General features: G+C 49.0%; 1 protein-coding gene across 1 annotated transcript in view; it reads left to right on the top strand.

The window, feature by feature from the left end:
• The window catches only part of LOC147315382 (uncharacterized), a gene marked incomplete at its 3' end in the record, with an annotated part of 143,567 nt that extends 121,173 nt beyond the window's left edge, over positions 1 to 22,394 (top strand). The window contains exons 3-9 of the mRNA XM_086260154.1: positions 511 to 711; positions 5,660 to 5,860; positions 8,925 to 9,125; positions 12,921 to 13,121; positions 16,186 to 16,386; positions 20,182 to 20,382; positions 22,153 to 22,394. Of these exons, the coding sequence (XP_086116280.1) occupies positions 511 to 711; positions 5,660 to 5,860; positions 8,925 to 9,125; positions 12,921 to 13,121; positions 16,186 to 16,386; positions 20,182 to 20,382; positions 22,153 to 22,394 (1,448 nt within the window). The remainder of the gene's footprint in view (positions 1 to 510; positions 712 to 5,659; positions 5,861 to 8,924; positions 9,126 to 12,920; positions 13,122 to 16,185; positions 16,387 to 20,181; positions 20,383 to 22,152) is intronic.
• Positions 22,395 to 24,773: the final 2,379 nt, after the last annotated feature.

Genomic DNA, 24,773 nt, shown 5'->3' with positions numbered 1-24,773 from the left:
CGGCCCGATCGGACACTCCTATCTGCCACTTTGACCTTTTTATTCCGTCAAATTTGGACCATTTACACCAAGTCCAGAACCGTTGGTGCTATCGACATGGGGTCTTCACCAGGGTGTCCGGAGCACCCCGAAACCCCCCCGTAGACACCACTTTCATCCCTCTACGACACTTACTTTCCCAGTTATTCCATTTTATTCCGTCAAGCTCTGGCTATTACCCCCTAACCTAACCTAACCAACCCTCATCATACCTGCATTTGTCCACTGGAGGGAGACAAAAACACCAAGCTCTGAGAATTCAAATTTTGAACTGCAGACCTCACAGTGTCTGTGTGTGTGTGTGTGTGTGTGTGTGTGTGTGTGTGTGTGTGTGTGACAGAGAGAGAGAGAGAGTGACACTTGCTGTGTATTTAAGAAACAAACGCTCAAAGAAACCAAACAGAATGACAAGGCAGAAAGACACTGTTTTATTTTGGTAACCAATGATGCATTTCTTCTCCCCTTGTACAGTACACCCTGAAGCCGTGTGTGGACCAGGAGATCAGCAGAACAGGAACCACAGAGCGTCAGCGGCAGACATCCAAGCTGCACAGGGCACACGCAGCACCAGGCAGAATTAATGACGTCCCTGATCCACAGCTCAAGCCCAGCCACCCGCTGCCTCCTCGCCGCCTCCTCCCGGGACCTTCAAGGACCACCCACCAGCCACTGGTACACATTCCAATCTTACACAATGGCCCCAGCATCACAGGGCATCTCCTGACATTAAAATCTATCCTGATTTCTGTTGTTTTTCCCTCATCTCTGAGCCTGTGAGTGTGAGTGTGTGTGTGTGTGTGTGTGTGTGTGTGTGTGTGTGTGTGTGTGTGTGTGTGTGTGTGTGTGTGTGTGTGTGTGTGTGTGTGTGTGTGTCTCTCTCTCTTTTACACAAAAAACACATGTCAGTTGTTAAGGAAAATGTTATAAAACACTTCTTCAGTAAAGACTCAGAGAAGAGAAACACACAGAACTTCTTGCTAGCAAGGGCAGCCTCCACTCTAAGAGACTCCAGTGAGAGAACTGCCCCGGTCTTTTATTTTATACTCCATTGAGTGTGTGTGTGTGTGTGTGTGTGTGTGTGTGTGTGTTGACAGAGAGAGAGAGAGAGAGAGAGAGACAGAGAGAGAGAGAGAGAGGGAGAGATACAAAGGAATGTAATTCAAATTTTGCACTTCAGACCTTACAGTGTGTGTGTGTGTGTGTGTGTGTCTGTCTTTTACACAAAAAATGCACTTGCAACAACTTTAATATGGAATGTACTGGACTTCCCAGCTAGGCGCCCTCCTGTGGATGACAGGTGCAATTGATTGTCCAAAAGCAGATATCTAACAGCTTCTGACACTTTGTACCGCATTGAGCCAGCAGAGGGAGCCCCCCTGGTTCAATCCCAGTTGCACAGCAGTTGTGACCAGCTTCTGTCTGTGTGCTTTGGTGTGTGTGAGTGTGTGTGTGTGTGTGTGTGTTGACAGAGAGAGAGAGAGAGAGAGACAGAGAGAGAGAGAGAGAGAGAGAGAGAGAGAGGGAGAGATACAAAGGAATGTAATTCAAATTTTGCACTTCAGACCTTACTGTGTGTGTGTGTGTGTGTGTGTGTGTGTGTGTGTGTGTGTGTGTGTGTGTCTGTCTTTTACACAAAAAATGCACTTGCAACAACTTTAATATGGAATGTACTGGACTTCCCAGCTAGGCGCCCTCCTGTGGACGACAGGTGCAATCCCAGTTGCACAGCACTTGACCAGCTTCTGTGTGTGTGTGTGTGTGTGTGTGTGTGTGTGTGACAGACAGACAGACAGACAGAGAGGGAGATTCAAAGCATCAGGACCAGGAGATGACACAGTGCTCCAAAGGCCTGGTTCTGCTGCCTCCTCCTCCACCCACCTGCTGCAGACGCTTCTGTGAAGGGAAACTGCTACATGTTATGTCACCGATCCCTGCCATGCTGCGTGTCGAACGACCCGGCAGGGCCTGCTGAGTACAGTGGTGGTGGACCCAGGCCCTCTGCACCTTCCTTTCTCCGACTGGGACCGTTTTGTCCCATCCTTTTTGGTCCGATTCGCCATATCTCCAGAACCGAAGAAGCCATCGGCGTGGCCTCTTCGCCACAGCGTCCGGCACCCACCAAAACCCCCACCTAGACACCAACATCAGCCCTCTACACCTCTTACTTTTTCAGTTATTCCACTTTTGTCCCATCCTCTCCTGGCTTTTTCCCCATAACCTATCATTTAAGCCTCATCATACCTGCCGTGGGCCACTGGAGGGAGACAAATCACCATGCACTAAAATTCAAATTTTGCACTGCAAACCTCACAGTGTCTGTGTCTGTGTGTGTGTGTGTGTGTGTGTGTGTGTGTGCGCGCTTTGGTGTGTGTGTGTGTGTGTGTGTGTGTGCGCGCTTTGGTGTGTGTGCTTTGGTGTGTGTGTGTGTGTGTGTGTGTGTGTGTGACAGAGAGAGAGAGAGAGAGAGTGACACTTGCTGTGTATTTAAGAAACAAACGCTCAAAGAAACCAAACAGAATGACACAGGCAGAAAGACACTGTTTTATTTTGGTAACCAATGATGCATTTCTTATCCCCTTGTACAGGGCCTTTTATGACAGGAACAGGAACCACAGAGCGTCAGCCGCACACATCGAAGCTGCACAGGGCACACGCGGCACCACGCAGAATAAATGACGTTCCTGGGCCAAGGCCGAAGCCCAGCCACCCGCTGCCTCCTCGCCGCCTCCTCCTGGGACCTTCAAGGACCACCCACCAGCCACTGGTACACATTCCAATCTTACACAATGGCCCCAGCATCACAGGGCATCTCCTGACATTAAAATCTATCCTGATTTCTGTTGTTTTTCCCTCATCTCTGAGCCGCTGAGTGTGAGTGTGAGTGTGAGTGTGTGTGTGTGTGTGTGTGTGTGTGTGTGTGTGTGTGTGTGTGTGTGTTGACAGAGAGAGAGAGAGAGAGACAGAGAGAGAGAGAGAGAGGGAGAGATACAAAGGAATGTAATTCAAATTTTGCACTTCAGACCTTACAGTGTGTGTGTGTGTGTGTGTGTGTGTGTGTGTGTGTGTGTTGACAGAGAGAGAGAGAGAGAGAGAGAGACAGAGAGAGAGAGAGAGAGAGAGAGAGAGAGAGGGAGAGATACAAAGGAATGTAATTCAAATTTTGCACTTCAGACCTTACAGTGTGTGTGTGTGTGTGTGTGTGTGTGTGTGTGTGTCTGTCTTTTACACAAAAAATGCACTTGCAACAACTTTAATATGGAATGTACTGGACTTCCCAGCTAGGCGCCCTCCTGTGGATGACAGGTGCAATTGATTGTCAAAAGCAGATATCTAACAGCTTCTGACACTTTGTACCGCATTGAGCCAGCAGAGGGAGCCCCCCTGGTTCAATCCCAGTTGCACAGCAGTTGTGACCAGCTTCTGTCTGTGTGCTTTGGTGTGTGTGAGTGTGTGTGTGTGTGTGTGTGTTGACAGAGAGAGAGAGAGAGAGACAGAGAGAGAGAGAGAGAGAGAGAGAGGGAGAGATACAAAGGAATGTAATTCAAATTTTGCACTTCAGACCTTACTGTGTGTGTGTGTGTGTGTGTGTGTGTCTGTCTTTTACACAAAAAATGCACTTGCAACAACTTTAATATGGAATGTACTGGACTTCCCAGCTAGGCGCCCTCCTGTGGACGACAGGTGCAATCCCAGTTGCACAGCACTTGACCAGCTTCTGTGTGTGTGTGTGTGTGTGTGACAGACAGACAGACAGACAGACAGAGAGGGAGATTCAAAGCATCAGGACCAGGAGATGACACAGTGCTCCAAAGGCCTGGTTCTGCTGCCTCCTCCTCCACCCACCTGCTGCAGACGCTTCTGTGAAGGGAAACTGCTACATGTTATGTCACCGATCCCTGCCATGCTGCGTGTCTAACGACCCGGCAGGGCCTGCTGAGTACAGTGGTGGTGGAATCGGCCCGATCGGACACTCCTATCTGCCACTTTGACCTTTTTATTCCGTCAAATTTGGACCCATTTACACCAAGTCCAGAACCGTTGGTGCTATCGACATGGGGTCTTCACCAGGGTGTCCGGAGCACCCCGAAACCCCCCCGTAGACACCACTTTCATCCCTCTACGACACTTACTTTCCCAGTTATTCCATTTTATTCCGTCAAGCTCTGGCTATTACCCCCTAACCTAACCCTAACCCTAACCCTACCCTAACCCCCCTAACCCTAACCCTAACCCTAACCCTAACCCTAACCCTAACCCTAACCCCTAACCCTAACCCTAACCCTAACCCTAACCCCTAACCCTAACCCTTTTGCACTTCAGACCTTACAGTGTGTGTGTGTGTGTGTGTGTGTGTGTGTGTGTGTCTGTCTTTTACACAAAAAATGCACTTGCAACAACTTTAATATGGAATGTACTGGACTTCCCAGCTAGGCGCCCTCCTGTGGATGACAGGTGCAATTGATTGTCAAAAGCAGATATCTAACAGCTTCTGACACTTTGTACCGCATTGAGCCAGCAGAGGGAGCCCCCCTGGTTCAATCCCAGTTGCACAGCAGTTGTGACCAGCTTCTGTCTGTGTGCTTTGGTGTGTGTGAGTGTGTGTGTGTGTGTGTGTGTTGACAGAGAGAGAGAGAGAGAGACAGAGAGAGAGAGAGAGAGAGAGAGAGGGAGAGATACAAAGGAATGTAATTCAAATTTTGCACTTCAGACCTTACTGTGTGTGTGTGTGTGTGTGTGTGTGTCTGTCTTTTACACAAAAAATGCACTTGCAACAACTTTAATATGGAATGTACTGGACTTCCCAGCTAGGCGCCCTCCTGTGGACGACAGGTGCAATCCCAGTTGCACAGCACTTGACCAGCTTCTGTGTGTGTGTGTGTGTGTGTGACAGACAGACAGACAGACAGACAGAGAGGGAGATTCAAAGCATCAGGACCAGGAGATGACACAGTGCTCCAAAGGCCTGGTTCTGCTGCCTCCTCCTCCACCCACCTGCTGCAGACGCTTCTGTGAAGGGAAACTGCTACATGTTATGTCACCGATCCCTGCCATGCTGCGTGTCTAACGACCCGGCAGGGCCTGCTGAGTACAGTGGTGGTGGAATCGGCCCGATCGGACACTCCTATCTGCCACTTTGACCTTTTTATTCCGTCAAATTTGGACCCATTTACACCAAGTCCAGAACCGTTGGTGCTATCGACATGGGGTCTTCACCAGGGTGTCCGGAGCACCCCGAAACCCCCCCGTAGACACCACTTTCATCCCTCTACGACACTTACTTTCCCAGTTATTCCATTTTATTCCGTCAAGCTCTGGCTATTACCCCCTAACCTAACCAACCCTCATCATACCTGCATTTGTCCACTGGAGGGAGACAAAAACACCAAGCTCTGAGATTCAAATTTTGAACTGCAGACCTCACAGTGTGTGTGTGTGTGTGTGTGTGTGTGTGTGTGTGTGTGTGTGTGTGTGTGTGTGTGTGTGACAGAGAGAGAGAGAGAGTGACACTTGCTGTGTATTTAAGAAACAAACGCTCAAAGAAACCAAACAGAATGACACAGGCAGAAAGACACTGTTTTATTTTGGTAACCAATGATGCATTTCTTCTCCCCTTGTACAGTACACCCTGAAGCCGTGTGTGGACCAGGAGATCAGCAGAACAGGAACCACAGAGCGTCAGCGGCAGACATCCAAGCTGCACAGGGCACACGCAGCACCAGGCAGAATTAATGACGTCCCTGATCCACAGCTCAAGCCCAGCCACCCGCTGCCTCCTCGCCGCCTCCTCCCGGGACCTTCAAGGACCACCCACCAGCCACTGGTACACATTCCAATCTTACACAATGGCCCCAGCATCACAGGGCATCTCCTGACATTAAAATCTATCCTGATTTCTGTTGTTTTTCCCTCATCTCTGAGCCTGTGAGTGTGTGTGTGTGTGTGTGTGTGTGTGTGTGTGTGTGTGTGTGTGTGTGTGTGTGTGTGTCTCTCTCTCTTTTACACAAAAAACACATGTCAGTTGTTAAGGAAAATGTTATAAAACACTTCTTCAGTAAAGACTCAGAGAAGAGAAACACACAGAACTTCTTGCTAGCAAGGGCAGCCTCCACTCTAAGAGACTCCAGTGAGAGAACTGCCCCGGTCTTTATTTTATACTCCATTGAGTGTGTGTGTGTGTGTGTGTGTGTGTGTGTGTGTGTGTGTTGACAGAGAGAGAGAGAGAGAGACAGAGAGAGAGAGAGAGAGAGAGAGAGAGGGAGAGATACAAAGGAATGTAATTCAAATTTTGCACTTCAGACCTTACAGTGTGTGTGTGTGTGTGTGTGTGTGTGTGTGTGTGTGTCTGTCTTTTACACAAAAAATGCACTTGCAACAACTTTAATATGGAATGTACTGGACTTCCCAGCTAGGCGCCCTCCTGTGGATGACAGGTGCAATTGATTGTCAAAAGCAGATATCTAACAGCTTCTGACACTTTGTACCGCATTGAGCCAGCAGAGGGAGCCCCCCTGGTTCAATCCCAGTTGCACAGCAGTTGTGACCAGCTTCTGTCTGTGTGCTTTGGTGTGTGTGAGTGTGTGTGTGTGTGTGTGTGTTGACAGAGAGAGAGAGAGAGAGAGAGAGAGAGAGAGAGAGGGAGAGATACAAAGGAATGTAATTCAAATTTTGCACTTCAGACCTTACTGTGTGTGTGTGTGTGTGTGTGTGTGTGTGTGTGTGTGTGTGTGTGTGTGTCTGTCTTTTACACAAAAAATGCACTTGCAACAACTTTAATATGGAATGTACTGGACTTCCCAGCTAGGCGCCCTCCTGTGGACGACAGGTGCAATCCCAGTTGCACAGCACTTGACCAGCTTCTGTGTGTGTGTGTGTGTGTGTGACAGACAGACAGACAGACAGACAGAGAGGGAGATTCAAAGCATCAGGACCAGGAGATGACACAGTGCTCCAAAGGCCTGGTTCTGCTGCCTCCTCCTCCACCCACCTGCTGCAGACGCTTCTGTGAAGGGAAACTGCTACATGTTATGTCACCGATCCCTGCCATGCTGCGTGTCTAACGACCCGGCAGGGCCTGCTGAGTACAGTGGTGGTGGAATCGGCCCGATCGGACACTCCTATCTGCCACTTTGACCTTTTTATTCCGTCAAATTTGGACCCATTTACACCAAGTCCAGAACCGTTGGTGCTATCGACATGGGGTCTTCACCAGGGTGTCCGGAGCACCCCGAAACCCCCCCGTAGACACCACTTTCATCCCTCTACGACACTTACTTTCCCAGTTATTCCATTTTATTCCGTCAAGCTCTGGCTATTACCCCCTAACCTAACCCTAACCCCTAACCCCTAACCCTAACCCCCTAACCCTAACCCCTAACCCCCTAACCCTAACCCCTAACCCTAACCCCCTAACCCTAACCCCTAACCCCTAACCCCTAACCCTAACCCTAACCCTAACCCCCCCTAACCCCCTAACCCCCTAACCCTAACCCTAACCCTAACCCTAACCCTTGACAGAGAGAGAGAGAGAGAGAGAGAGACAGAGAGAGAGAGAGAGAGGGAGAGATACAAAGGAATGTAATTCAAATTTTGCACTTCAGACCTTACAGTGTGTGTGTGTGTGTGTGTGTGTGTGTGTGTGTGTGTGTGTCTGTCTTTTACACAAAAAATGCACTTGCAACAACTTTAATATGGAATGTACTGGACTTCCCAGCTAGGCGCCCTCCTGTGGATGACAGGTGCAATTGATTGTCAAAAGCAGATATCTAACAGCTTCTGACACTTTGTACCGCATTGAGCCAGCAGAGGGAGCCCCCCTGGTTCAATCCCAGTTGCACAGCAGTTGTGACCAGCTTCTGTCTGTGTGCTTTGGTGTGTGTGAGTGTGTGTGTGTGTGTGTGTGTTGACAGAGAGAGAGAGAGAGAGAGAGGGAGAGATACAAAGGAATGTAATTCAAATTTTGCACTTCAGACCTTACTGTGTGTGTGTGTGTGTGTGTGTGTGTGTGTGTGTCTGTCTTTTACACAAAAAATGCACTTGCAACAACTTTAATATGGAATGTACTGGACTTCCCAGCTAGGCGCCCTCCTGTGGACGACAGGTGCAATCCCAGTTGCACAGCACTTGACCAGCTTCTGTGTGTGTGTGTGTGTGTGTGTGACAGACAGACAGACAGACAGACAGAGAGGGAGATTCAAAGCATCAGGACCAGGAGATGACACAGTGCTCCAAAGGCCTGGTTCTGCTGCCTCCTCCTCCACCCACCTGCTGCAGACGCTTCTGTGAAGGGAAACTGCTACATGTTATGTCACCGATCCCTGCCATGCTGCGTGTCTAACGACCCGGCAGGGCCTGCTGAGTACAGTGGTGGTGGAATCGGCCCGATCGGACACTCCTATCTGCCACTTTGACCTTTTTATTCCGTCAAATTTGGACCCATTTACACCAAGTCCAGAACCGTTGGTGCTATCGACATGGGGTCTTCACCAGGGTGTCCGGAGCACCCCGAAACCCCCCCGTAGACACCACTTTCATCCCTCTACGACACTTACTTTCCCAGTTATTCCATTTTATTCCGTCAAGCTCTGGCTATTACCCCCTAACCTAACCTAACCAACCCTCATCATACCTGCATTTGTCCACTGGAGGGAGACAAAAACACCAAGCTCTGAGATTCAAATTTTGAACTGCAGACCTCACAGTGTCTGTGTGTGTGTGTGTGTGTGTGTGTGTGTGTGTGTGTGTGTGTGTGACAGAGAGAGAGAGAGAGTGACACTTGCTGTGTATTTAAGAAACAAACGCTCAAAGAAACCAAACAGAATGACACAGGCAGAAAGACACTGTTTTATTTTGGTAACCAATGATGCATTTCTTCTCCCCTTGTACAGTACACCCTGAAGCCGTGTGTGGACCAGGAGATCAGCAGAACAGGAACCACAGAGCGTCAGCGGCAGACATCCAAGCTGCACAGGGCACACGCAGCACCAGGCAGAATTAATGACGTCCCTGATCCACAGCTCAAGCCCAGCCACCCGCTGCCTCCTCGCCGCCTCCTCCCGGGACCTTCAAGGACCACCCACCAGCCACTGGTACACATTCCAATCTTACACAATGGCCCCAGCATCACAGGGCATCTCCTGACATTAAAATCTATCCTGATTTCTGTTGTTTTTCCCTCATCTCTGAGCCTGTGAGTGTGAGTGTGTGTGTGTGTGTGTGTGTGTGTGTGTGTGTGTGTGTGTGTGTGTGTGTGTGTGTGTGTGTGTGTGTGTGTGTGTGTGTGTGTGTGTCTCTCTCTCTTTTACACAAAAAACACATGTCAGTTGTTAAGGAAAATGTTATAAAACACTTCTTCAGTAAAGACTCAGAGAAGAGAAACACACAGAACTTCTTGCTAGCAAGGGCAGCCTCCACTCTAAGAGACTCCAGTGAGAGAACTGCCCCGGTCTTTATTTTATACTCCATTGAGTGTGTGTGTGTGTGTGTGTGTGTGTGTGTGTGTGTTGACAGAGAGAGAGAGAGAGAGAGAGAGACAGAGAGAGAGAGAGAGAGGGAGAGATACAAAGGAATGTAATTCAAATTTTGCACTTCAGACCTTACAGTGTGTGTGTGTGTGTGTGTGTGTCTGTCTTTTACACAAAAAATGCACTTGCAACAACTTTAATATGGAATGTACTGGACTTCCCAGCTAGGCGCCCTCCTGTGGATGACAGGTGCAATTGATTGTCAAAAGCAGATATCTAACAGCTTCTGACACTTTGTACCGCATTGAGCCAGCAGAGGGAGCCCCCCTGGTTCAATCCCAGTTGCACAGCAGTTGTGACCAGCTTCTGTCTGTGTGCTTTGGTGTGTGTGAGTGTGTGTGTGTGTGTGTGTGTTGACAGAGAGAGAGAGAGAGAGAGACAGAGAGAGAGAGAGAGAGAGAGAGAGAGAGAGGGAGAGATACAAAGGAATGTAATTCAAATTTTGCACTTCAGACCTTACTGTGTGTGTGTGTGTGTGTGTGTGTGTGTGTGTGTGTGTGTGTGTGTGTGTCTGTCTTTTACACAAAAAATGCACTTGCAACAACTTTAATATGGAATGTACTGGACTTCCCAGCTAGGCGCCCTCCTGTGGACGACAGGTGCAATCCCAGTTGCACAGCACTTGACCAGCTTCTGTGTGTGTGTGTGTGTGTGTGTGTGTGTGTGTGACAGACAGACAGACAGACAGAGAGGGAGATTCAAAGCATCAGGACCAGGAGATGACACAGTGCTCCAAAGGCCTGGTTCTGCTGCCTCCTCCTCCACCCACCTGCTGCAGACGCTTCTGTGAAGGGAAACTGCTACATGTTATGTCACCGATCCCTGCCATGCTGCGTGTCGAACGACCCGGCAGGGCCTGCTGAGTACAGTGGTGGTGGACCCAGGCCCTCTGCACCTTCCTTTCTCCGACTGGGACCGTTTTGTCCCATCCTTTTTGGTCCGATTCGCCATATCTCCAGAACCGAAGAAGCCATCGGCGTGGCCTCTTCGCCACAGCGTCCGGCACCCACCAAAACCCCCACCTAGACACCAACATCAGCCCTCTACACCTCTTACTTTTTCAGTTATTCCACTTTTGTCCCATCCTCTCCTGGCTTTTTCCCCATAACCTATCATTTAAGCCTCATCATACCTGCCGTGGGCCACTGGAGGGAGACAAATCACCATGCACTAAAATTCAAATTTTGCACTGCAAACCTCACAGTGTCTGTGTCTGTGTGTGTGTGTGTGTGTGTGTGTGTGTGCGCGCTTTGGTGTGTGTGTGTGTGTGTGTGTGTGTGCGCGCTTTGGTGTGTGTGCTTTGGTGTGTGTGTGTGTGTGTGTGTGTGTGTGTGACAGAGAGAGAGAGAGAGAGAGTGACACTTGCTGTGTATTTAAGAAACAAACGCTCAAAGAAACCAAACAGAATGACACAGGCAGAAAGACACTGTTTTATTTTGGTAACCAATGATGCATTTCTTATCCCCTTGTACAGGGCCTTTTATGACAGGAACAGGAACCACAGAGCGTCAGCCGCACACATCGAAGCTGCACAGGGCACACGCGGCACCACGCAGAATAAATGACGTTCCTGGGCCAAGGCCGAAGCCCAGCCACCCGCTGCCTCCTCGCCGCCTCCTCCTGGGACCTTCAAGGACCACCCACCAGCCACTGGTACACATTCCAATCTTACACAATGGCCCCAGCATCACAGGGCATCTCCTGACATTAAAATCTATCCTGATTTCTGTTGTTTTTCCCTCATCTCTGAGCCGCTGAGTGTGAGTGTGAGTGTGAGTGTGTGTGTGTGTGTGTGTGTGTGTGTGTGTGTGTGTGTGTGTGTGTGTTGACAGAGAGAGAGAGAGAGAGACAGAGAGAGAGAGAGAGAGGGAGAGATACAAAGGAATGTAATTCAAATTTTGCACTTCAGACCTTACAGTGTGTGTGTGTGTGTGTGTGTGTGTGTGTGTGTGTGTGTTGACAGAGAGAGAGAGAGAGAGAGAGAGACAGAGAGAGAGAGAGAGAGAGAGAGAGAGAGAGGGAGAGATACAAAGGAATGTAATTCAAATTTTGCACTTCAGACCTTACAGTGTGTGTGTGTGTGTGTGTGTGTGTGTGTGTGTGTCTGTCTTTTACACAAAAAATGCACTTGCAACAACTTTAATATGGAATGTACTGGACTTCCCAGCTAGGCGCCCTCCTGTGGATGACAGGTGCAATTGATTGTCAAAAGCAGATATCTAACAGCTTCTGACACTTTGTACCGCATTGAGCCAGCAGAGGGAGCCCCCCTGGTTCAATCCCAGTTGCACAGCAGTTGTGACCAGCTTCTGTCTGTGTGCTTTGGTGTGTGTGAGTGTGTGTGTGTGTGTGTGTGTTGACAGAGAGAGAGAGAGAGAGACAGAGAGAGAGAGAGAGAGAGAGAGAGGGAGAGATACAAAGGAATGTAATTCAAATTTTGCACTTCAGACCTTACTGTGTGTGTGTGTGTGTGTGTGTGTGTCTGTCTTTTACACAAAAAATGCACTTGCAACAACTTTAATATGGAATGTACTGGACTTCCCAGCTAGGCGCCCTCCTGTGGACGACAGGTGCAATCCCAGTTGCACAGCACTTGACCAGCTTCTGTGTGTGTGTGTGTGTGTGTGACAGACAGACAGACAGACAGACAGAGAGGGAGATTCAAAGCATCAGGACCAGGAGATGACACAGTGCTCCAAAGGCCTGGTTCTGCTGCCTCCTCCTCCACCCACCTGCTGCAGACGCTTCTGTGAAGGGAAACTGCTACATGTTATGTCACCGATCCCTGCCATGCTGCGTGTCTAACGACCCGGCAGGGCCTGCTGAGTACAGTGGTGGTGGAATCGGCCCGATCGGACACTCCTATCTGCCACTTTGACCTTTTTATTCCGTCAAATTTGGACCCATTTACACCAAGTCCAGAACCGTTGGTGCTATCGACATGGGGTCTTCACCAGGGTGTCCGGAGCACCCCGAAACCCCCCCGTAGACACCACTTTCATCCCTCTACGACACTTACTTTCCCAGTTATTCCATTTTATTCCGTCAAGCTCTGGCTATTACCCCCTAACCTAACCAACCCTCATCATACCTGCATTTGTCCACTGGAGGGAGACAAAAACACCAAGCTCTGAGATTCAAATTTTGAACTGCAGACCTCACAGTGTGTGTGTGTGTGTGTGTGTGTGTGTGTGTGTGTGTGTGTGTGTGTGTGTGTGTGTGTGACAGAGAGAGAGAGAGAGTGACACTTGCTGTGTATTTAAGAAACAAACGCTCAAAGAAACCAAACAGAATGACACAGGCAGAAAGACACTGTTTTATTTTGGTAACCAATGATGCATTTCTTCTCCCCTTGTACAGTACACCCTGAAGCCGTGTGTGGACCAGGAGATCAGCAGAACAGGAACCACAGAGCGTCAGCGGCAGACATCCAAGCTGCACAGGGCACACGCAGCACCAGGCAGAATTAATGACGTCCCTGATCCACAGCTCAAGCCCAGCCACCCGCTGCCTCCTCGCCGCCTCCTCCCGGGACCTTCAAGGACCACCCACCAGCCACTGGTACACATTCCAATCTTACACAATGGCCCCAGCATCACAGGGCATCTCCTGACATTAAAATCTATCCTGATTTCTGTTGTTTTTCCCTCATCTCTGAGCCTGTGAGTGTGTGTGTGTGTGTGTGTGTGTGTGTGTGTGTGTGTGTGTGTGTGTGTGTGTGTGTGTCTCTCTCTCTTTTACACAAAAAACACATGTCAGTTGTTAAGGAAAATGTTATAAAACACTTCTTCAGTAAAGACTCAGAGAAGAGAAACACACAGAACTTCTTGCTAGCAAGGGCAGCCTCCACTCTAAGAGACTCCAGTGAGAGAACTGCCCCGGTCTTTATTTTATACTCCATTGAGTGTGTGTGTGTGTGTGTGTGTGTGTGTGTGTGTGTGTGTTGACAGAGAGAGAGAGAGAGAGACAGAGAGAGAGAGAGAGAGAGAGAGAGAGGGAGAGATACAAAGGAATGTAATTCAAATTTTGCACTTCAGACCTTACAGTGTGTGTGTGTGTGTGTGTGTGTGTGTGTGTGTGTGTCTGTCTTTTACACAAAAAATGCACTTGCAACAACTTTAATATGGAATGTACTGGACTTCCCAGCTAGGCGCCCTCCTGTGGATGACAGGTGCAATTGATTGTCAAAAGCAGATATCTAACAGCTTCTGACACTTTGTACCGCATTGAGCCAGCAGAGGGAGCCCCCCTGGTTCAATCCCAGTTGCACAGCAGTTGTGACCAGCTTCTGTCTGTGTGCTTTGGTGTGTGTGAGTGTGTGTGTGTGTGTGTGTGTTGACAGAGAGAGAGAGAGAGAGAGAGAGAGAGAGAGAGAGGGAGAGATACAAAGGAATGTAATTCAAATTTTGCACTTCAGACCTTACTGTGTGTGTGTGTGTGTGTGTGTGTGTGTGTGTGTGTGTGTGTGTGTGTGTCTGTCTTTTACACAAAAAATGCACTTGCAACAACTTTAATATGGAATGTACTGGACTTCCCAGCTAGGCGCCCTCCTGTGGACGACAGGTGCAATCCCAGTTGCACAGCACTTGACCAGCTTCTGTGTGTGTGTGTGTGTGTGTGACAGACAGACAGACAGACAGACAGAGAGGGAGATTCAAAGCATCAGGACCAGGAGATGACACAGTGCTCCAAAGGCCTGGTTCTGCTGCCTCCTCCTCCACCCACCTGCTGCAGACGCTTCTGTGAAGGGAAACTGCTACATGTTATGTCACCGATCCCTGCCATGCTGCGTGTCTAACGACCCGGCAGGGCCTGCTGAGTACAGTGGTGGTGGAATCGGCCCGATCGGACACTCCTATCTGCCACTTTGACCTTTTTATTCCGTCAAATTTGGACCCATTTACACCAAGTCCAGAACCGTTGGTGCTATCGACATGGGGTCTTCACCAGGGTGTCCGGAGCACCCCGAAACCCCCCCGTAGACACCACTTTCATCCCTCTACGACACTTACTTTCCCAGTTATTCCATTTTATTCCGTCAAGCTCTGGCTATTACCCCCTAACCTAACCCTAACCCCTAACCCCTAACCCTAACCCCCTAACCCTAACCCCTAACCCCCTAACCCTAACCCCTAACCCTAACCCCCTAACCCTAACCCCTAACCCCTAACCCCTAACCCTAACCCTAACCCTAACCCCCCCTAACCCCCTAACCCCCTAACCCTAACCCTAACCCTAACCCTAACCCTTGACAGAGAGAGAGAGAGAGAGAGAGAGACAGAGAGAGAGAGAGAGAGGGAGAGATACAAAGGAATGTAATTCAAATTTTGCACTTCAGACCTTACAGTGTGTGTGTGTGTGTGTGTGTGTGTGTGTGTGTGTGTGTGTCTGTCTTTTACACAAAAAATGCACTTGCAACAACTTTAATATGGAATGTACTGGACTTCCCAGCTAGGCGCCCTCCTGTGGATGACAGGTGCAATTGATTGTCAAAAGCAGATATCTAACAGCTTCTGACACTTTGTACCGCATTGAGCCAGCAGAGGGAGCCCCCCTGGTTCAATCCCAGTTGCACAGCAGTTGTGACCAGCTTCTGTCTGTGTGCTTTGGTGTGTGTGAGTGTGTGTGTGTGTGTGTGTGTTGACAGAGAGAGAGAGAGAGAGAGAGGGAGAGATACAAAGGAATGTAATTCAAATTTTGCACTTCAGACCTTACTGTGTGTGTGTGTGTGTGTGTGTGTGTGTGTGTGTCTGTCTTTTACACAAAAAATGCACTTGCAACAACTTTAATATGGAATGTACTGGACTTCCCAGCTAGGCGCCCTCCTGTGGACGACAGGTGCAATCCCAGTTGCACAGCACTTGACCAGCTTCTGTGTGTGTGTGTGTGTGTGTGTGACAGACAGACAGACAGACAGACAGAGAGGGAGATTCAAAGCATCAGGACCAGGAGATGACACAGTGCTCCAAAGGCCTGGTTCTGCTGCCTCCTCCTCCACCCACCTGCTGCAGACGCTTCTGTGAAGGGAAACTGCTACATGTTATGTCACCGATCCCTGCCATGCTGCGTGTCTAACGACCCGGCAGGGCCTGCTGAGTACAGTGGTGGTGGAATCGGCCCGATCGGACACTCCTATCTGCCACTTTGACCTTTTTATTCCGTCAAATTTGGACCCATTTACACCAAGTCCAGAACCGTTGGTGCTATCGACATGGGGTCTTCACCAGGGTGTCCGGAGCACCCCGAAACCCCCCCGTAGACACCACTTTCATCCCTCTACGACACTTACTTTCCCAGTTATTCCATTTTATTCCGTCAAGCTCTGGCTATTACCCCCTAACCTAACCTAACCAACCCTCATCATACCTGCATTTGTCCACTGGAGGGAGACAAAAACACCAAGCTCTGAGATTCAAATTTTGAACTGCAGACCTCACAGTGTCTGTGTGTGTGTGTGTGTGTGTGTGTGTGTGTGTGTGTGTGTGTGTGACAGAGAGAGAGAGAGAGTGACACTTGCTGTGTATTTAAGAAACAAACGCTCAAAGAAACCAAACAGAATGACACAGGCAGAAAGACACTGTTTTATTTTGGTAACCAATGATGCATTTCTTCTCCCCTTGTACAGTACACCCTGAAGCCGTGTGTGGACCAGGAGATCAGCAGAACAGGAACCACAGAGCGTCAGCGGCAGACATCCAAGCTGCACAGGGCACACGCAGCACCAGGCAGAATTAATGACGTCCCTGATCCACAGCTCAAGCCCAGCCACCCGCTGCCTCCTCGCCGCCTCCTCCCGGGACCTTCAAGGACCACCCACCAGCCACTGGTACACATTCCAATCTTACACAATGGCCCCAGCATCACAGGGCATCTCCTGACATTAAAATCTATCCTGATTTCTGTTGTTTTTCCCTCATCTCTGAGCCTGTGAGTGTGAGTGTGTGTGTGTGTGTGTGTGTGTGTGTGTGTGTGTGTGTGTGTGTGTGTGTGTGTGTGTGTGTGTGTGTGTGTGTGTGTGTGTGTGTGTCTCTCTCTCTTTTACACAAAAAACACATGTCAGTTGTTAAGGAAAATGTTATAAAACACTTCTTCAGTAAAGACTCAGAGAAGAGAAACACACAGAACTTCTTGCTAGCAAGGGCAGCCTCCACTCTAAGAGACTCCAGTGAGAGAACTGCCCCGGTCTTTATTTTATACTCCATTGAGTGTGTGTGTGTGTGTGTGTGTGTGTGTGTGTGTGTTGACAGAGAGAGAGAGAGAGAGAGAGAGACAGAGAGAGAGAGAGAGAGGGAGAGATACAAAGGAATGTAATTCAAATTTTGCACTTCAGACCTTACAGTGTGTGTGTGTGTGTGTGTGTGTCTGTCTTTTACACAAAAAATGCACTTGCAACAACTTTAATATGGAATGTACTGGACTTCCCAGCTAGGCGCCCTCCTGTGGATGACAGGTGCAATTGATTGTCAAAAGCAGATATCTAACAGCTTCTGACACTTTGTACCGCATTGAGCCAGCAGAGGGAGCCCCCCTGGTTCAATCCCAGTTGCACAGCAGTTGTGACCAGCTTCTGTCTGTGTGCTTTGGTGTGTGTGAGTGTGTGTGTGTGTGTGTGTGTTGACAGAGAGAGAGAGAGAGAGAGACAGAGAGAGAGAGAGAGAGAGAGAGAGAGAGAGGGAGAGATACAAAGGAATGTAATTCAAATTTTGCACTTCAGACCTTACTGTGTGTGTGTGTGTGTGTGTGTGTGTGTGTGTGTGTGTGTGTGTGTGTGTCTGTCTTTTACACAAAAAATGCACTTGCAACAACTTTAATATGGAATGTACTGGACTTCCCAGCTAGGCGCCCTCCTGTGGACGACAGGTGCAATCCCAGTTGCACAGCACTTGACCAGCTTCTGTGTGTGTGTGTGTGTGTGTGTGTGTGTGTGTGACAGACAGACAGACAGACAGAGAGGGAGATTCAAAGCATCAGGACCAGGAGATGACACAGTGCTCCAAAGGCCTGGTTCTGCTGCCTCCTCCTCCACCCACCTGCTGCAGACGCTTCTGTGAAGGGAAACTGCTACATGTTATGTCACCGATCCCTGCCATGCTGCGTGTCGAACGACCCGGCAGGGCCTGCTGAGTACAGTGGTGGTGGACCCAGGCCCTCTGCACCTTCCTTTCTCCGACTGGGACCGTTTTGTCCCATCCTTTTTGGTCCGATTCGCCATATCTCCAGAACCGAAGAAGCCATCGGCGTGGCCTCTTCGCCACAGCGTCCGGCACCCACCAAAACCCCCACCTAGACACCAACATCAGCCCTCTACACCTCTTACTTTTTCAGTTATTCCACTTTTGTCCCATCCTCTCCTGGCTTTTTCCCCATAACCTATCATTTAAGCCTCATCATACCTGCCGTGGGCCACTGGAGGGAGACAAATCACCATGCACTAAAATTCAAATTTTGCACTGCAAACCTCACAGTGTCTGTGTCTGTGTGTGTGTGTGTGTGTGTGTGTGTGTGCGCGCTTTGGTGTGTGTGTGTGTGTGTGTGTGTGTGCGCGCTTTGGTGTGTGTGCTTTGGTGTGTGTGTGTGTGTGTGTGTGTGTGTGTGACAGAGAGAGAGAGAGAGAGAGTGACACTTGCTGTGTATTTAAGAAACAAACGCTCAAAGAAACCAAACAGAATGACACAGGCAGAAAGACACTGTTTTATTTTGGTAACCAATGATGCATTTCTTATCCCCTTGTACAGGGCCTTTTATGACAGGAACAGGAACCACAGAGCGTCAGCCGCACACATCGAAGCTGCACAGGGCACACGCGGCACCACGCAGAATAAATGACGTTCCTGGGCCAAGGCCGAAGCCCAGCCACCCGCTGCCTCCTCGCCGCCTCCTCCTGGGACCTTCAAGGACCACCCACCAGCCACTGGTACACATTCCAATCTTACACAATGGCCCCAGCATCACAGGGCATCTCCTGACATTAAAATCTATCCTGATTTCTGTTGTTTTTCCCTCATCTCTGAGCCGCTGAGTGTGAGTGTGAGTGTGAGTGTGTGTGTGTGTGTGTGTGTGTGTGTGTGTGTGTGTGTGTGTGTGTGTTGACAGAGAGAGAGAGAGAGAGACAGAGAGAGAGAGAGAGAGGGAGAGATACAAAGGAATGTAATTCAAATTTTGCACTTCAGACCTTACAGTGTGTGTGTGTGTGTGTGTGTGTGTGTGTGTGTGTGTGTTGACAGAGAGAGAGAGAGAGAGAGAGAGACAGAGAGAGAGAGAGAGAGAGAGAGAGAGAGAGGGAGAGATACAAAGGAATGTAATTCAAATTTTGCACTTCAGACCTTACAGTGTGTGTGTGTGTGTGTGTGTGTGTGTGTGTGTGTCTGTCTTTTACACAAAAAATGCACTTGCAACAACTTTAATATGGAATGTACTGGACTTCCCAGCTAGGCGCCCTCCTGTGGATGACAGGTGCAATTGATTGTCAAAAGCAGATATCTAACAGCTTCTGACACTTTGTACCGCATTGAGCCAGCAGAGGGAGCCCCCCTGGTTCAATCCCAGTTGCACAGCAGTTGTGACCAGCTTCTGTCTGTGTGCTTTGGTGTGTGTGAGTGTGTGTGTGTGTGTGTGTGTTGACAGAGAGAGAGAGAGAGAGACAGAGAGAGAGAGAGAGAGAGAGAGAGGGAGAGATACAAAGGAATGTAATTCAAATTTTGCACTTCAGACCTTACTGTGTGTGTGTGTGTGTGTGTGTGTGTCTGTCTTTTACACAAAAAATGCACTTGCAACAACTTTAATATGGAATGTACTGGACTTCCCAGCTAGGCGCCCTCCTGTGGACGACAGGTGCAATCCCAGTTGCACAGCACTTGACCAGCTTCTGTGTGTGTGTGTGTGTGTGTGACAGACAGACAGACAGACAGACAGAGAGGGAGATTCAAAGCATCAGGACCAGGAGATGACACAGTGCTCCAAAGGCCTGGTTCTGCTGCCTCCTCCTCCACCCACCTGCTGCAGACGCTTCTGTGAAGGGAAACTGCTACATGTTATGTCACCGATCCCTGCCATGCTGCGTGTCTAACGACCCGGCAGGGCCTGCTGAGTACAGTGGTGGTGGAATCGGCCCGATCGGACACTCCTATCTGCCACTTTGACCTTTTTATTCCGTCAAATTTGGACCCATTTACACCAAGTCCAGAACCGTTGGTGCTATCGACATGGGGTCTTCACCAGGGTGTCCGGAGCACCCCGAAACCCCCCCGTAGACACCACTTTCATCCCTCTACGACACTTACTTTCCCAGTTATTCCATTTTATTCCGTCAAGCTCTGGCTATTACCCCCTAACCTAACCAACCCTCATCATACCTGCATTTGTCCACTGGAGGGAGACAAAAACACCAAGCTCTGAGATTCAAATTTTGAACTGCAGACCTCACAGTGTGTGTGTGTGTGTGTGTGTGTGTGTGTGTGTGTGTGTGTGTGTGTGTGTGTGTGTGTGACAGAGAGAGAGAGAGAGTGACACTTGCTGTGTATTTAAGAAACAAACGCTCAAAGAAACCAAACAGAATGACACAGGCAGAAAGACACTGTTTTATTTTGGTAACCAATGATGCATTTCTTCTCCCCTTGTACAGTACACCCTGAAGCCGTGTGTGGACCAGGAGATCAGCAGAACAGGAACCACAGAGCGTCAGCGGCAGACATCCAAGCTGCACAGGGCACACGCAGCACCAGGCAGAATTAATGACGTCCCTGATCCACAGCTCAAGCCCAGCCACCCGCTGCCTCCTCGCCGCCTCCTCCCGGGACCTTCAAGGACCACCCACCAGCCACTGGTACACATTCCAATCTTACACAATGGCCCCAGCATCACAGGGCATCTCCTGACATTAAAATCTATCCTGATTTCTGTTGTTTTTCCCTCATCTCTGAGCCTGTGAGTGTGTGTGTGTGTGTGTGTGTGTGTGTGTGTGTGTGTGTGTGTGTGTGTGTGTGTGTGTCTCTCTCTCTTTTACACAAAAAACACATGTCAGTTGTTAAGGAAAATGTTATAAAACACTTCTTCAGTAAAGACTCAGAGAAGAGAAACACACAGAACTTCTTGCTAGCAAGGGCAGCCTCCACTCTAAGAGACTCCAGTGAGAGAACTGCCCCGGTCTTTATTTTATACTCCATTGAGTGTGTGTGTGTGTGTGTGTGTGTGTGTGTGTGTGTGTGTTGACAGAGAGAGAGAGAGAGAGACAGAGAGAGAGAGAGAGAGAGAGAGAGAGGGAGAGATACAAAGGAATGTAATTCAAATTTTGCACTTCAGACCTTACAGTGTGTGTGTGTGTGTGTGTGTGTGTGTGTGTGTGTGTCTGTCTTTTACACAAAAAATGCACTTGCAACAACTTTAATATGGAATGTACTGGACTTCCCAGCTAGGCGCCCTCCTGTGGATGACAGGTGCAATTGATTGTCAAAAGCAGATATCTAACAGCTTCTGACACTTTGTACCGCATTGAGCCAGCAGAGGGAGCCCCCCTGGTTCAATCCCAGTTGCACAGCAGTTGTGACCAGCTTCTGTCTGTGTGCTTTGGTGTGTGTGAGTGTGTGTGTGTGTGTGTGTGTTGACAGAGAGAGAGAGAGAGAGAGAGAGAGAGAGAGAGAGGGAGAGATACAAAGGAATGTAATTCAAATTTTGCACTTCAGACCTTACTGTGTGTGTGTGTGTGTGTGTGTGTGTGTGTGTGTGTGTGTGTGTGTGTGTCTGTCTTTTACACAAAAAATGCACTTGCAACAACTTTAATATGGAATGTACTGGACTTCCCAGCTAGGCGCCCTCCTGTGGACGACAGGTGCAATCCCAGTTGCACAGCACTTGACCAGCTTCTGTGTGTGTGTGTGTGTGTGTGACAGACAGACAGACAGACAGACAGAGAGGGAGATTCAAAGCATCAGGACCAGGAGATGACACAGTGCTCCAAAGGCCTGGTTCTGCTGCCTCCTCCTCCACCCACCTGCTGCAGACGCTTCTGTGAAGGGAAACTGCTACATGTTATGTCACCGATCCCTGCCATGCTGCGTGTCTAACGACCCGGCAGGGCCTGCTGAGTACAGTGGTGGTGGAATCGGCCCGATCGGACACTCCTATCTGCCACTTTGACCTTTTTATTCCGTCAAATTTGGACCCATTTACACCAAGTCCAGAACCGTTGGTGCTATCGACATGGGGTCTTCACCAGGGTGTCCGGAGCACCCCGAAACCCCCCCGTAGACACCACTTTCATCCCTCTACGACACTTACTTTCCCAGTTATTCCATTTTATTCCGTCAAGCTCTGGCTATTACCCCCTAACCTAACCAACCCTCATCATACCTGCATTTGTCCACTGGAGGGAGACAAAAACACCAAGCTCTGAGATTCAAATTTTGAACTGCAGACCTCACAGTGTCTGTGTGTGTGTGTGTGTGTGTGTGTGTGTGTGTGACAGAGAGAGAGAGAGAGTGACACTTGCTGTGTATTTAAGAAACAAACGCTCAAAGAAACCAAACAGAATGACACAGGCAGAAAGACACTGTTTTATTTTGGTAACCAATGATGCATTTCTTCTCCCCTTGTACAGTACACCCTGAAGCCGTGTGTGGACCAGGAGATCAGCAGAACAGGAACCACAGAGCGTCAGCGGCAGACATCCAAGCTGCACAGGGCACACGCAGCACCAGGCAGAATTAATGACGTCCCTGATCCACAGCTCAAGCCCAGCCACCCGCTGCCTCCTCGCCGCCTCCTCCCGGGACCTTCAAGGACCACCCACCAGCCACTGGTACACATTCCAATCTTACACAATGGCCCCAGCATCACAGGGCATCTCCTGACATTAAAATCTATCCTGATTTCTGTTGTTTTTCCCTCATCTCTGAGCCTGTGAGTGTGAGTGTGTGTGTGTGTGTGTGTGTGTGTGTGTGTGTGTGTGTGTGTGTGTCTCTCTCTCTTTTACACAAAAAACACATGTCAGTTGTTAAGGAAAATGTTATAAAACACTTCTTCAGTAAAGACTCAGAGAAGAGAAACACACAGAACTTCTTGCTAGCAAGGGCAGCCTCCACTCTAAGAGACTCCAGTGAGAGAACTGCCCCGGTCTTTATTTTATACTCCATTGAGTGTGTGTGTGTGTGTGTGTGTGTGTGTGTGTGTGTGTGTGTGTGTGTGTGTGTTGACAGAGAGAGAGAGAGAGAGAGAGAGAGACAGAGAGAGAGAGAGAGAGAGGGAGAGATACAAAGGAATGTAATTCAAATTTTGCACTTCAGACCTTACAGTGTGTGTGTGTGTGTGTGTGTGTGTGTGTGTGTGTGTGTGTCTGTCTTTTACACAAAAAATGCACTTGCAACAACTTTAATATGGAATGTACTGGACTTCCCAGCTAGGCGCCCTCCTGTGGATGACAGGTGCAATTGATTGTCAAAAGCAGATATCTAACAGCTTCTGACACTTTGTACCGCATTGAGCCAGCAGAGGGAGCCCCCCTGGTTCAATCCCAGTTGCACAGCAGTTGTGACCAGCTTCTGTCTGTGTGCTTTGGTGTGTGTGAGTGTGTGTGTGTGTGTGTGTGTTGACAGAGAGAGAGAGAGAGAGAGAGAGAGAGAGGGAGAGATACAAAGGAATGTAATTCAAATTTTGCACTTCAGACCTTACTGTGTGTGTGTGTGTGTGTGTGTGTGTGTGTGTGTCTGTCTTTTACACAAAAAATGCACTTGCAACAACTTTAATATGGAATGTACTGGACTTCCCAGCTAGGCGCCCTCCTGTGGACGACAGGTGCAATCCCAGTTGCACAGCACTTGACCAGCTTCTGTGTCTGTGTGTGTGTGTGTGTGTGTGTGTGTGTGTGTGTGTGTGTGACAGAGAGACAGACAGAGAGAGAGAGAGAGAGACACTTGCTGTGTATTTAAAAAACAAGCGCTCAAACAAACCAAAGAGAACGACAGAGGCAGAAAGACACTGTTTTTTTTGTGGTAACCCATGAGGTCTTGCTATCGAATTGTACAGTGCATCCTGAAGCAAGGCCGAGCAGATGACATAGTGCTCCACAGGCCTGCTTCTGGTGCCTGCTCCTGTACCAACCTGCTGCAGAGGCTTCTGTGAAGGGAAACTGCTACATGTTATGTCACCAATCCCTGCCATGCTGCGTGTCTAACGACCCGGCAGGGCCTGCTGAGTACAGTGGTGGTGGACCCAGGCCCTCTGCACCTTCCTTTCTCCGACTGGGACCCTTTTGTCCCATCCTTTTTGGTCCGATTCGCCATATCTCCAGAACCGAAGAAGCCATCGGCGTGGCTTCTTCGCCACAGCGTCCGGCACCCACCAAAACCCCCACCTAGACACCAACATCAGCCCTCTACACCTCTTACTTTTTCAGTTATTCCACTTTTGTCCCATCCTCTCCTGGCTTTTTCCCCATAACCTAACCCTAACCCTAACCCTAACCCTAACCCTAACCCTAACCCTAACCCTAACCCTAACCCTAACCCCTAACCCCTAACCCTACCCTAACCCCCTAACCCCTAACCCTAACCCTAACCCCCTAACCCTAACCCCCTAACCCTAACCCTAACCCTAACCCCTAACCCCCTAACCCTAACCCTAACCCTAACCCTAACCCTAACCCTAACCCTAACCCTAGAGTGCTAAGCCAGTGCTAACAAGAAAGCCAATGTGCTTAGCTGATGCTGGAAAGGAAATATGATGAGGGGGTGCCATTAAAACAATAAAAACAAAGAAAACCAAAAAAGGAATGTGAGATGGGGGTGCCATTAAAACAATAAAAACAAAGAAAGCTAGAGTGCTAAGCCGGTGCTAACAAGAAAGCCAAGGTGCTTAGCTGATGCTGGAAAGGAAATATGATGAGGGGGTGCCATTAAAACAATAAAAACAAAGAAAACCAAAAATGGAATGTGAGAAGGGGGTGCCATTAAAACAATAAAAACAAAGAAAGCTAAAGTGCTAAGCTAATGCTAACAAGAAAACCAAGGTGCTAAGCTAATGCTAACAATTGTATGACAGTGACACATGATAAAGTACAATTTGTACATGGGACTAGTCATCTTTATATTGAGTTTCATGGATGCTAATATGGAAGCTAACATTATGCTATGGCTAAAGCTAATGATGACAGTTCAAGGACACAACAGTGGTTGCCCTGGAGATCGATCAAGTGCATGATGGGAACCAGGAAGTCAGACCAGG

Source organism: Aulonocara sp. 'chitande type north' Nkhata Bay, linkage group LG13 (assembly GCF_057382095.1).
Source record: "Aulonocara sp. 'chitande type north' Nkhata Bay isolate Kocher_YH1m ecotype deep benthic linkage group LG13, A_spYH_male_GT1.1, whole genome shotgun sequence".
Classification (NCBI taxonomy): domain Eukaryota; kingdom Metazoa; phylum Chordata; class Actinopteri; order Cichliformes; family Cichlidae; genus Aulonocara; species Aulonocara sp. 'chitande type north' Nkhata Bay.
This window is presented reverse-complemented; position numbering and strand designations above follow the sequence as displayed.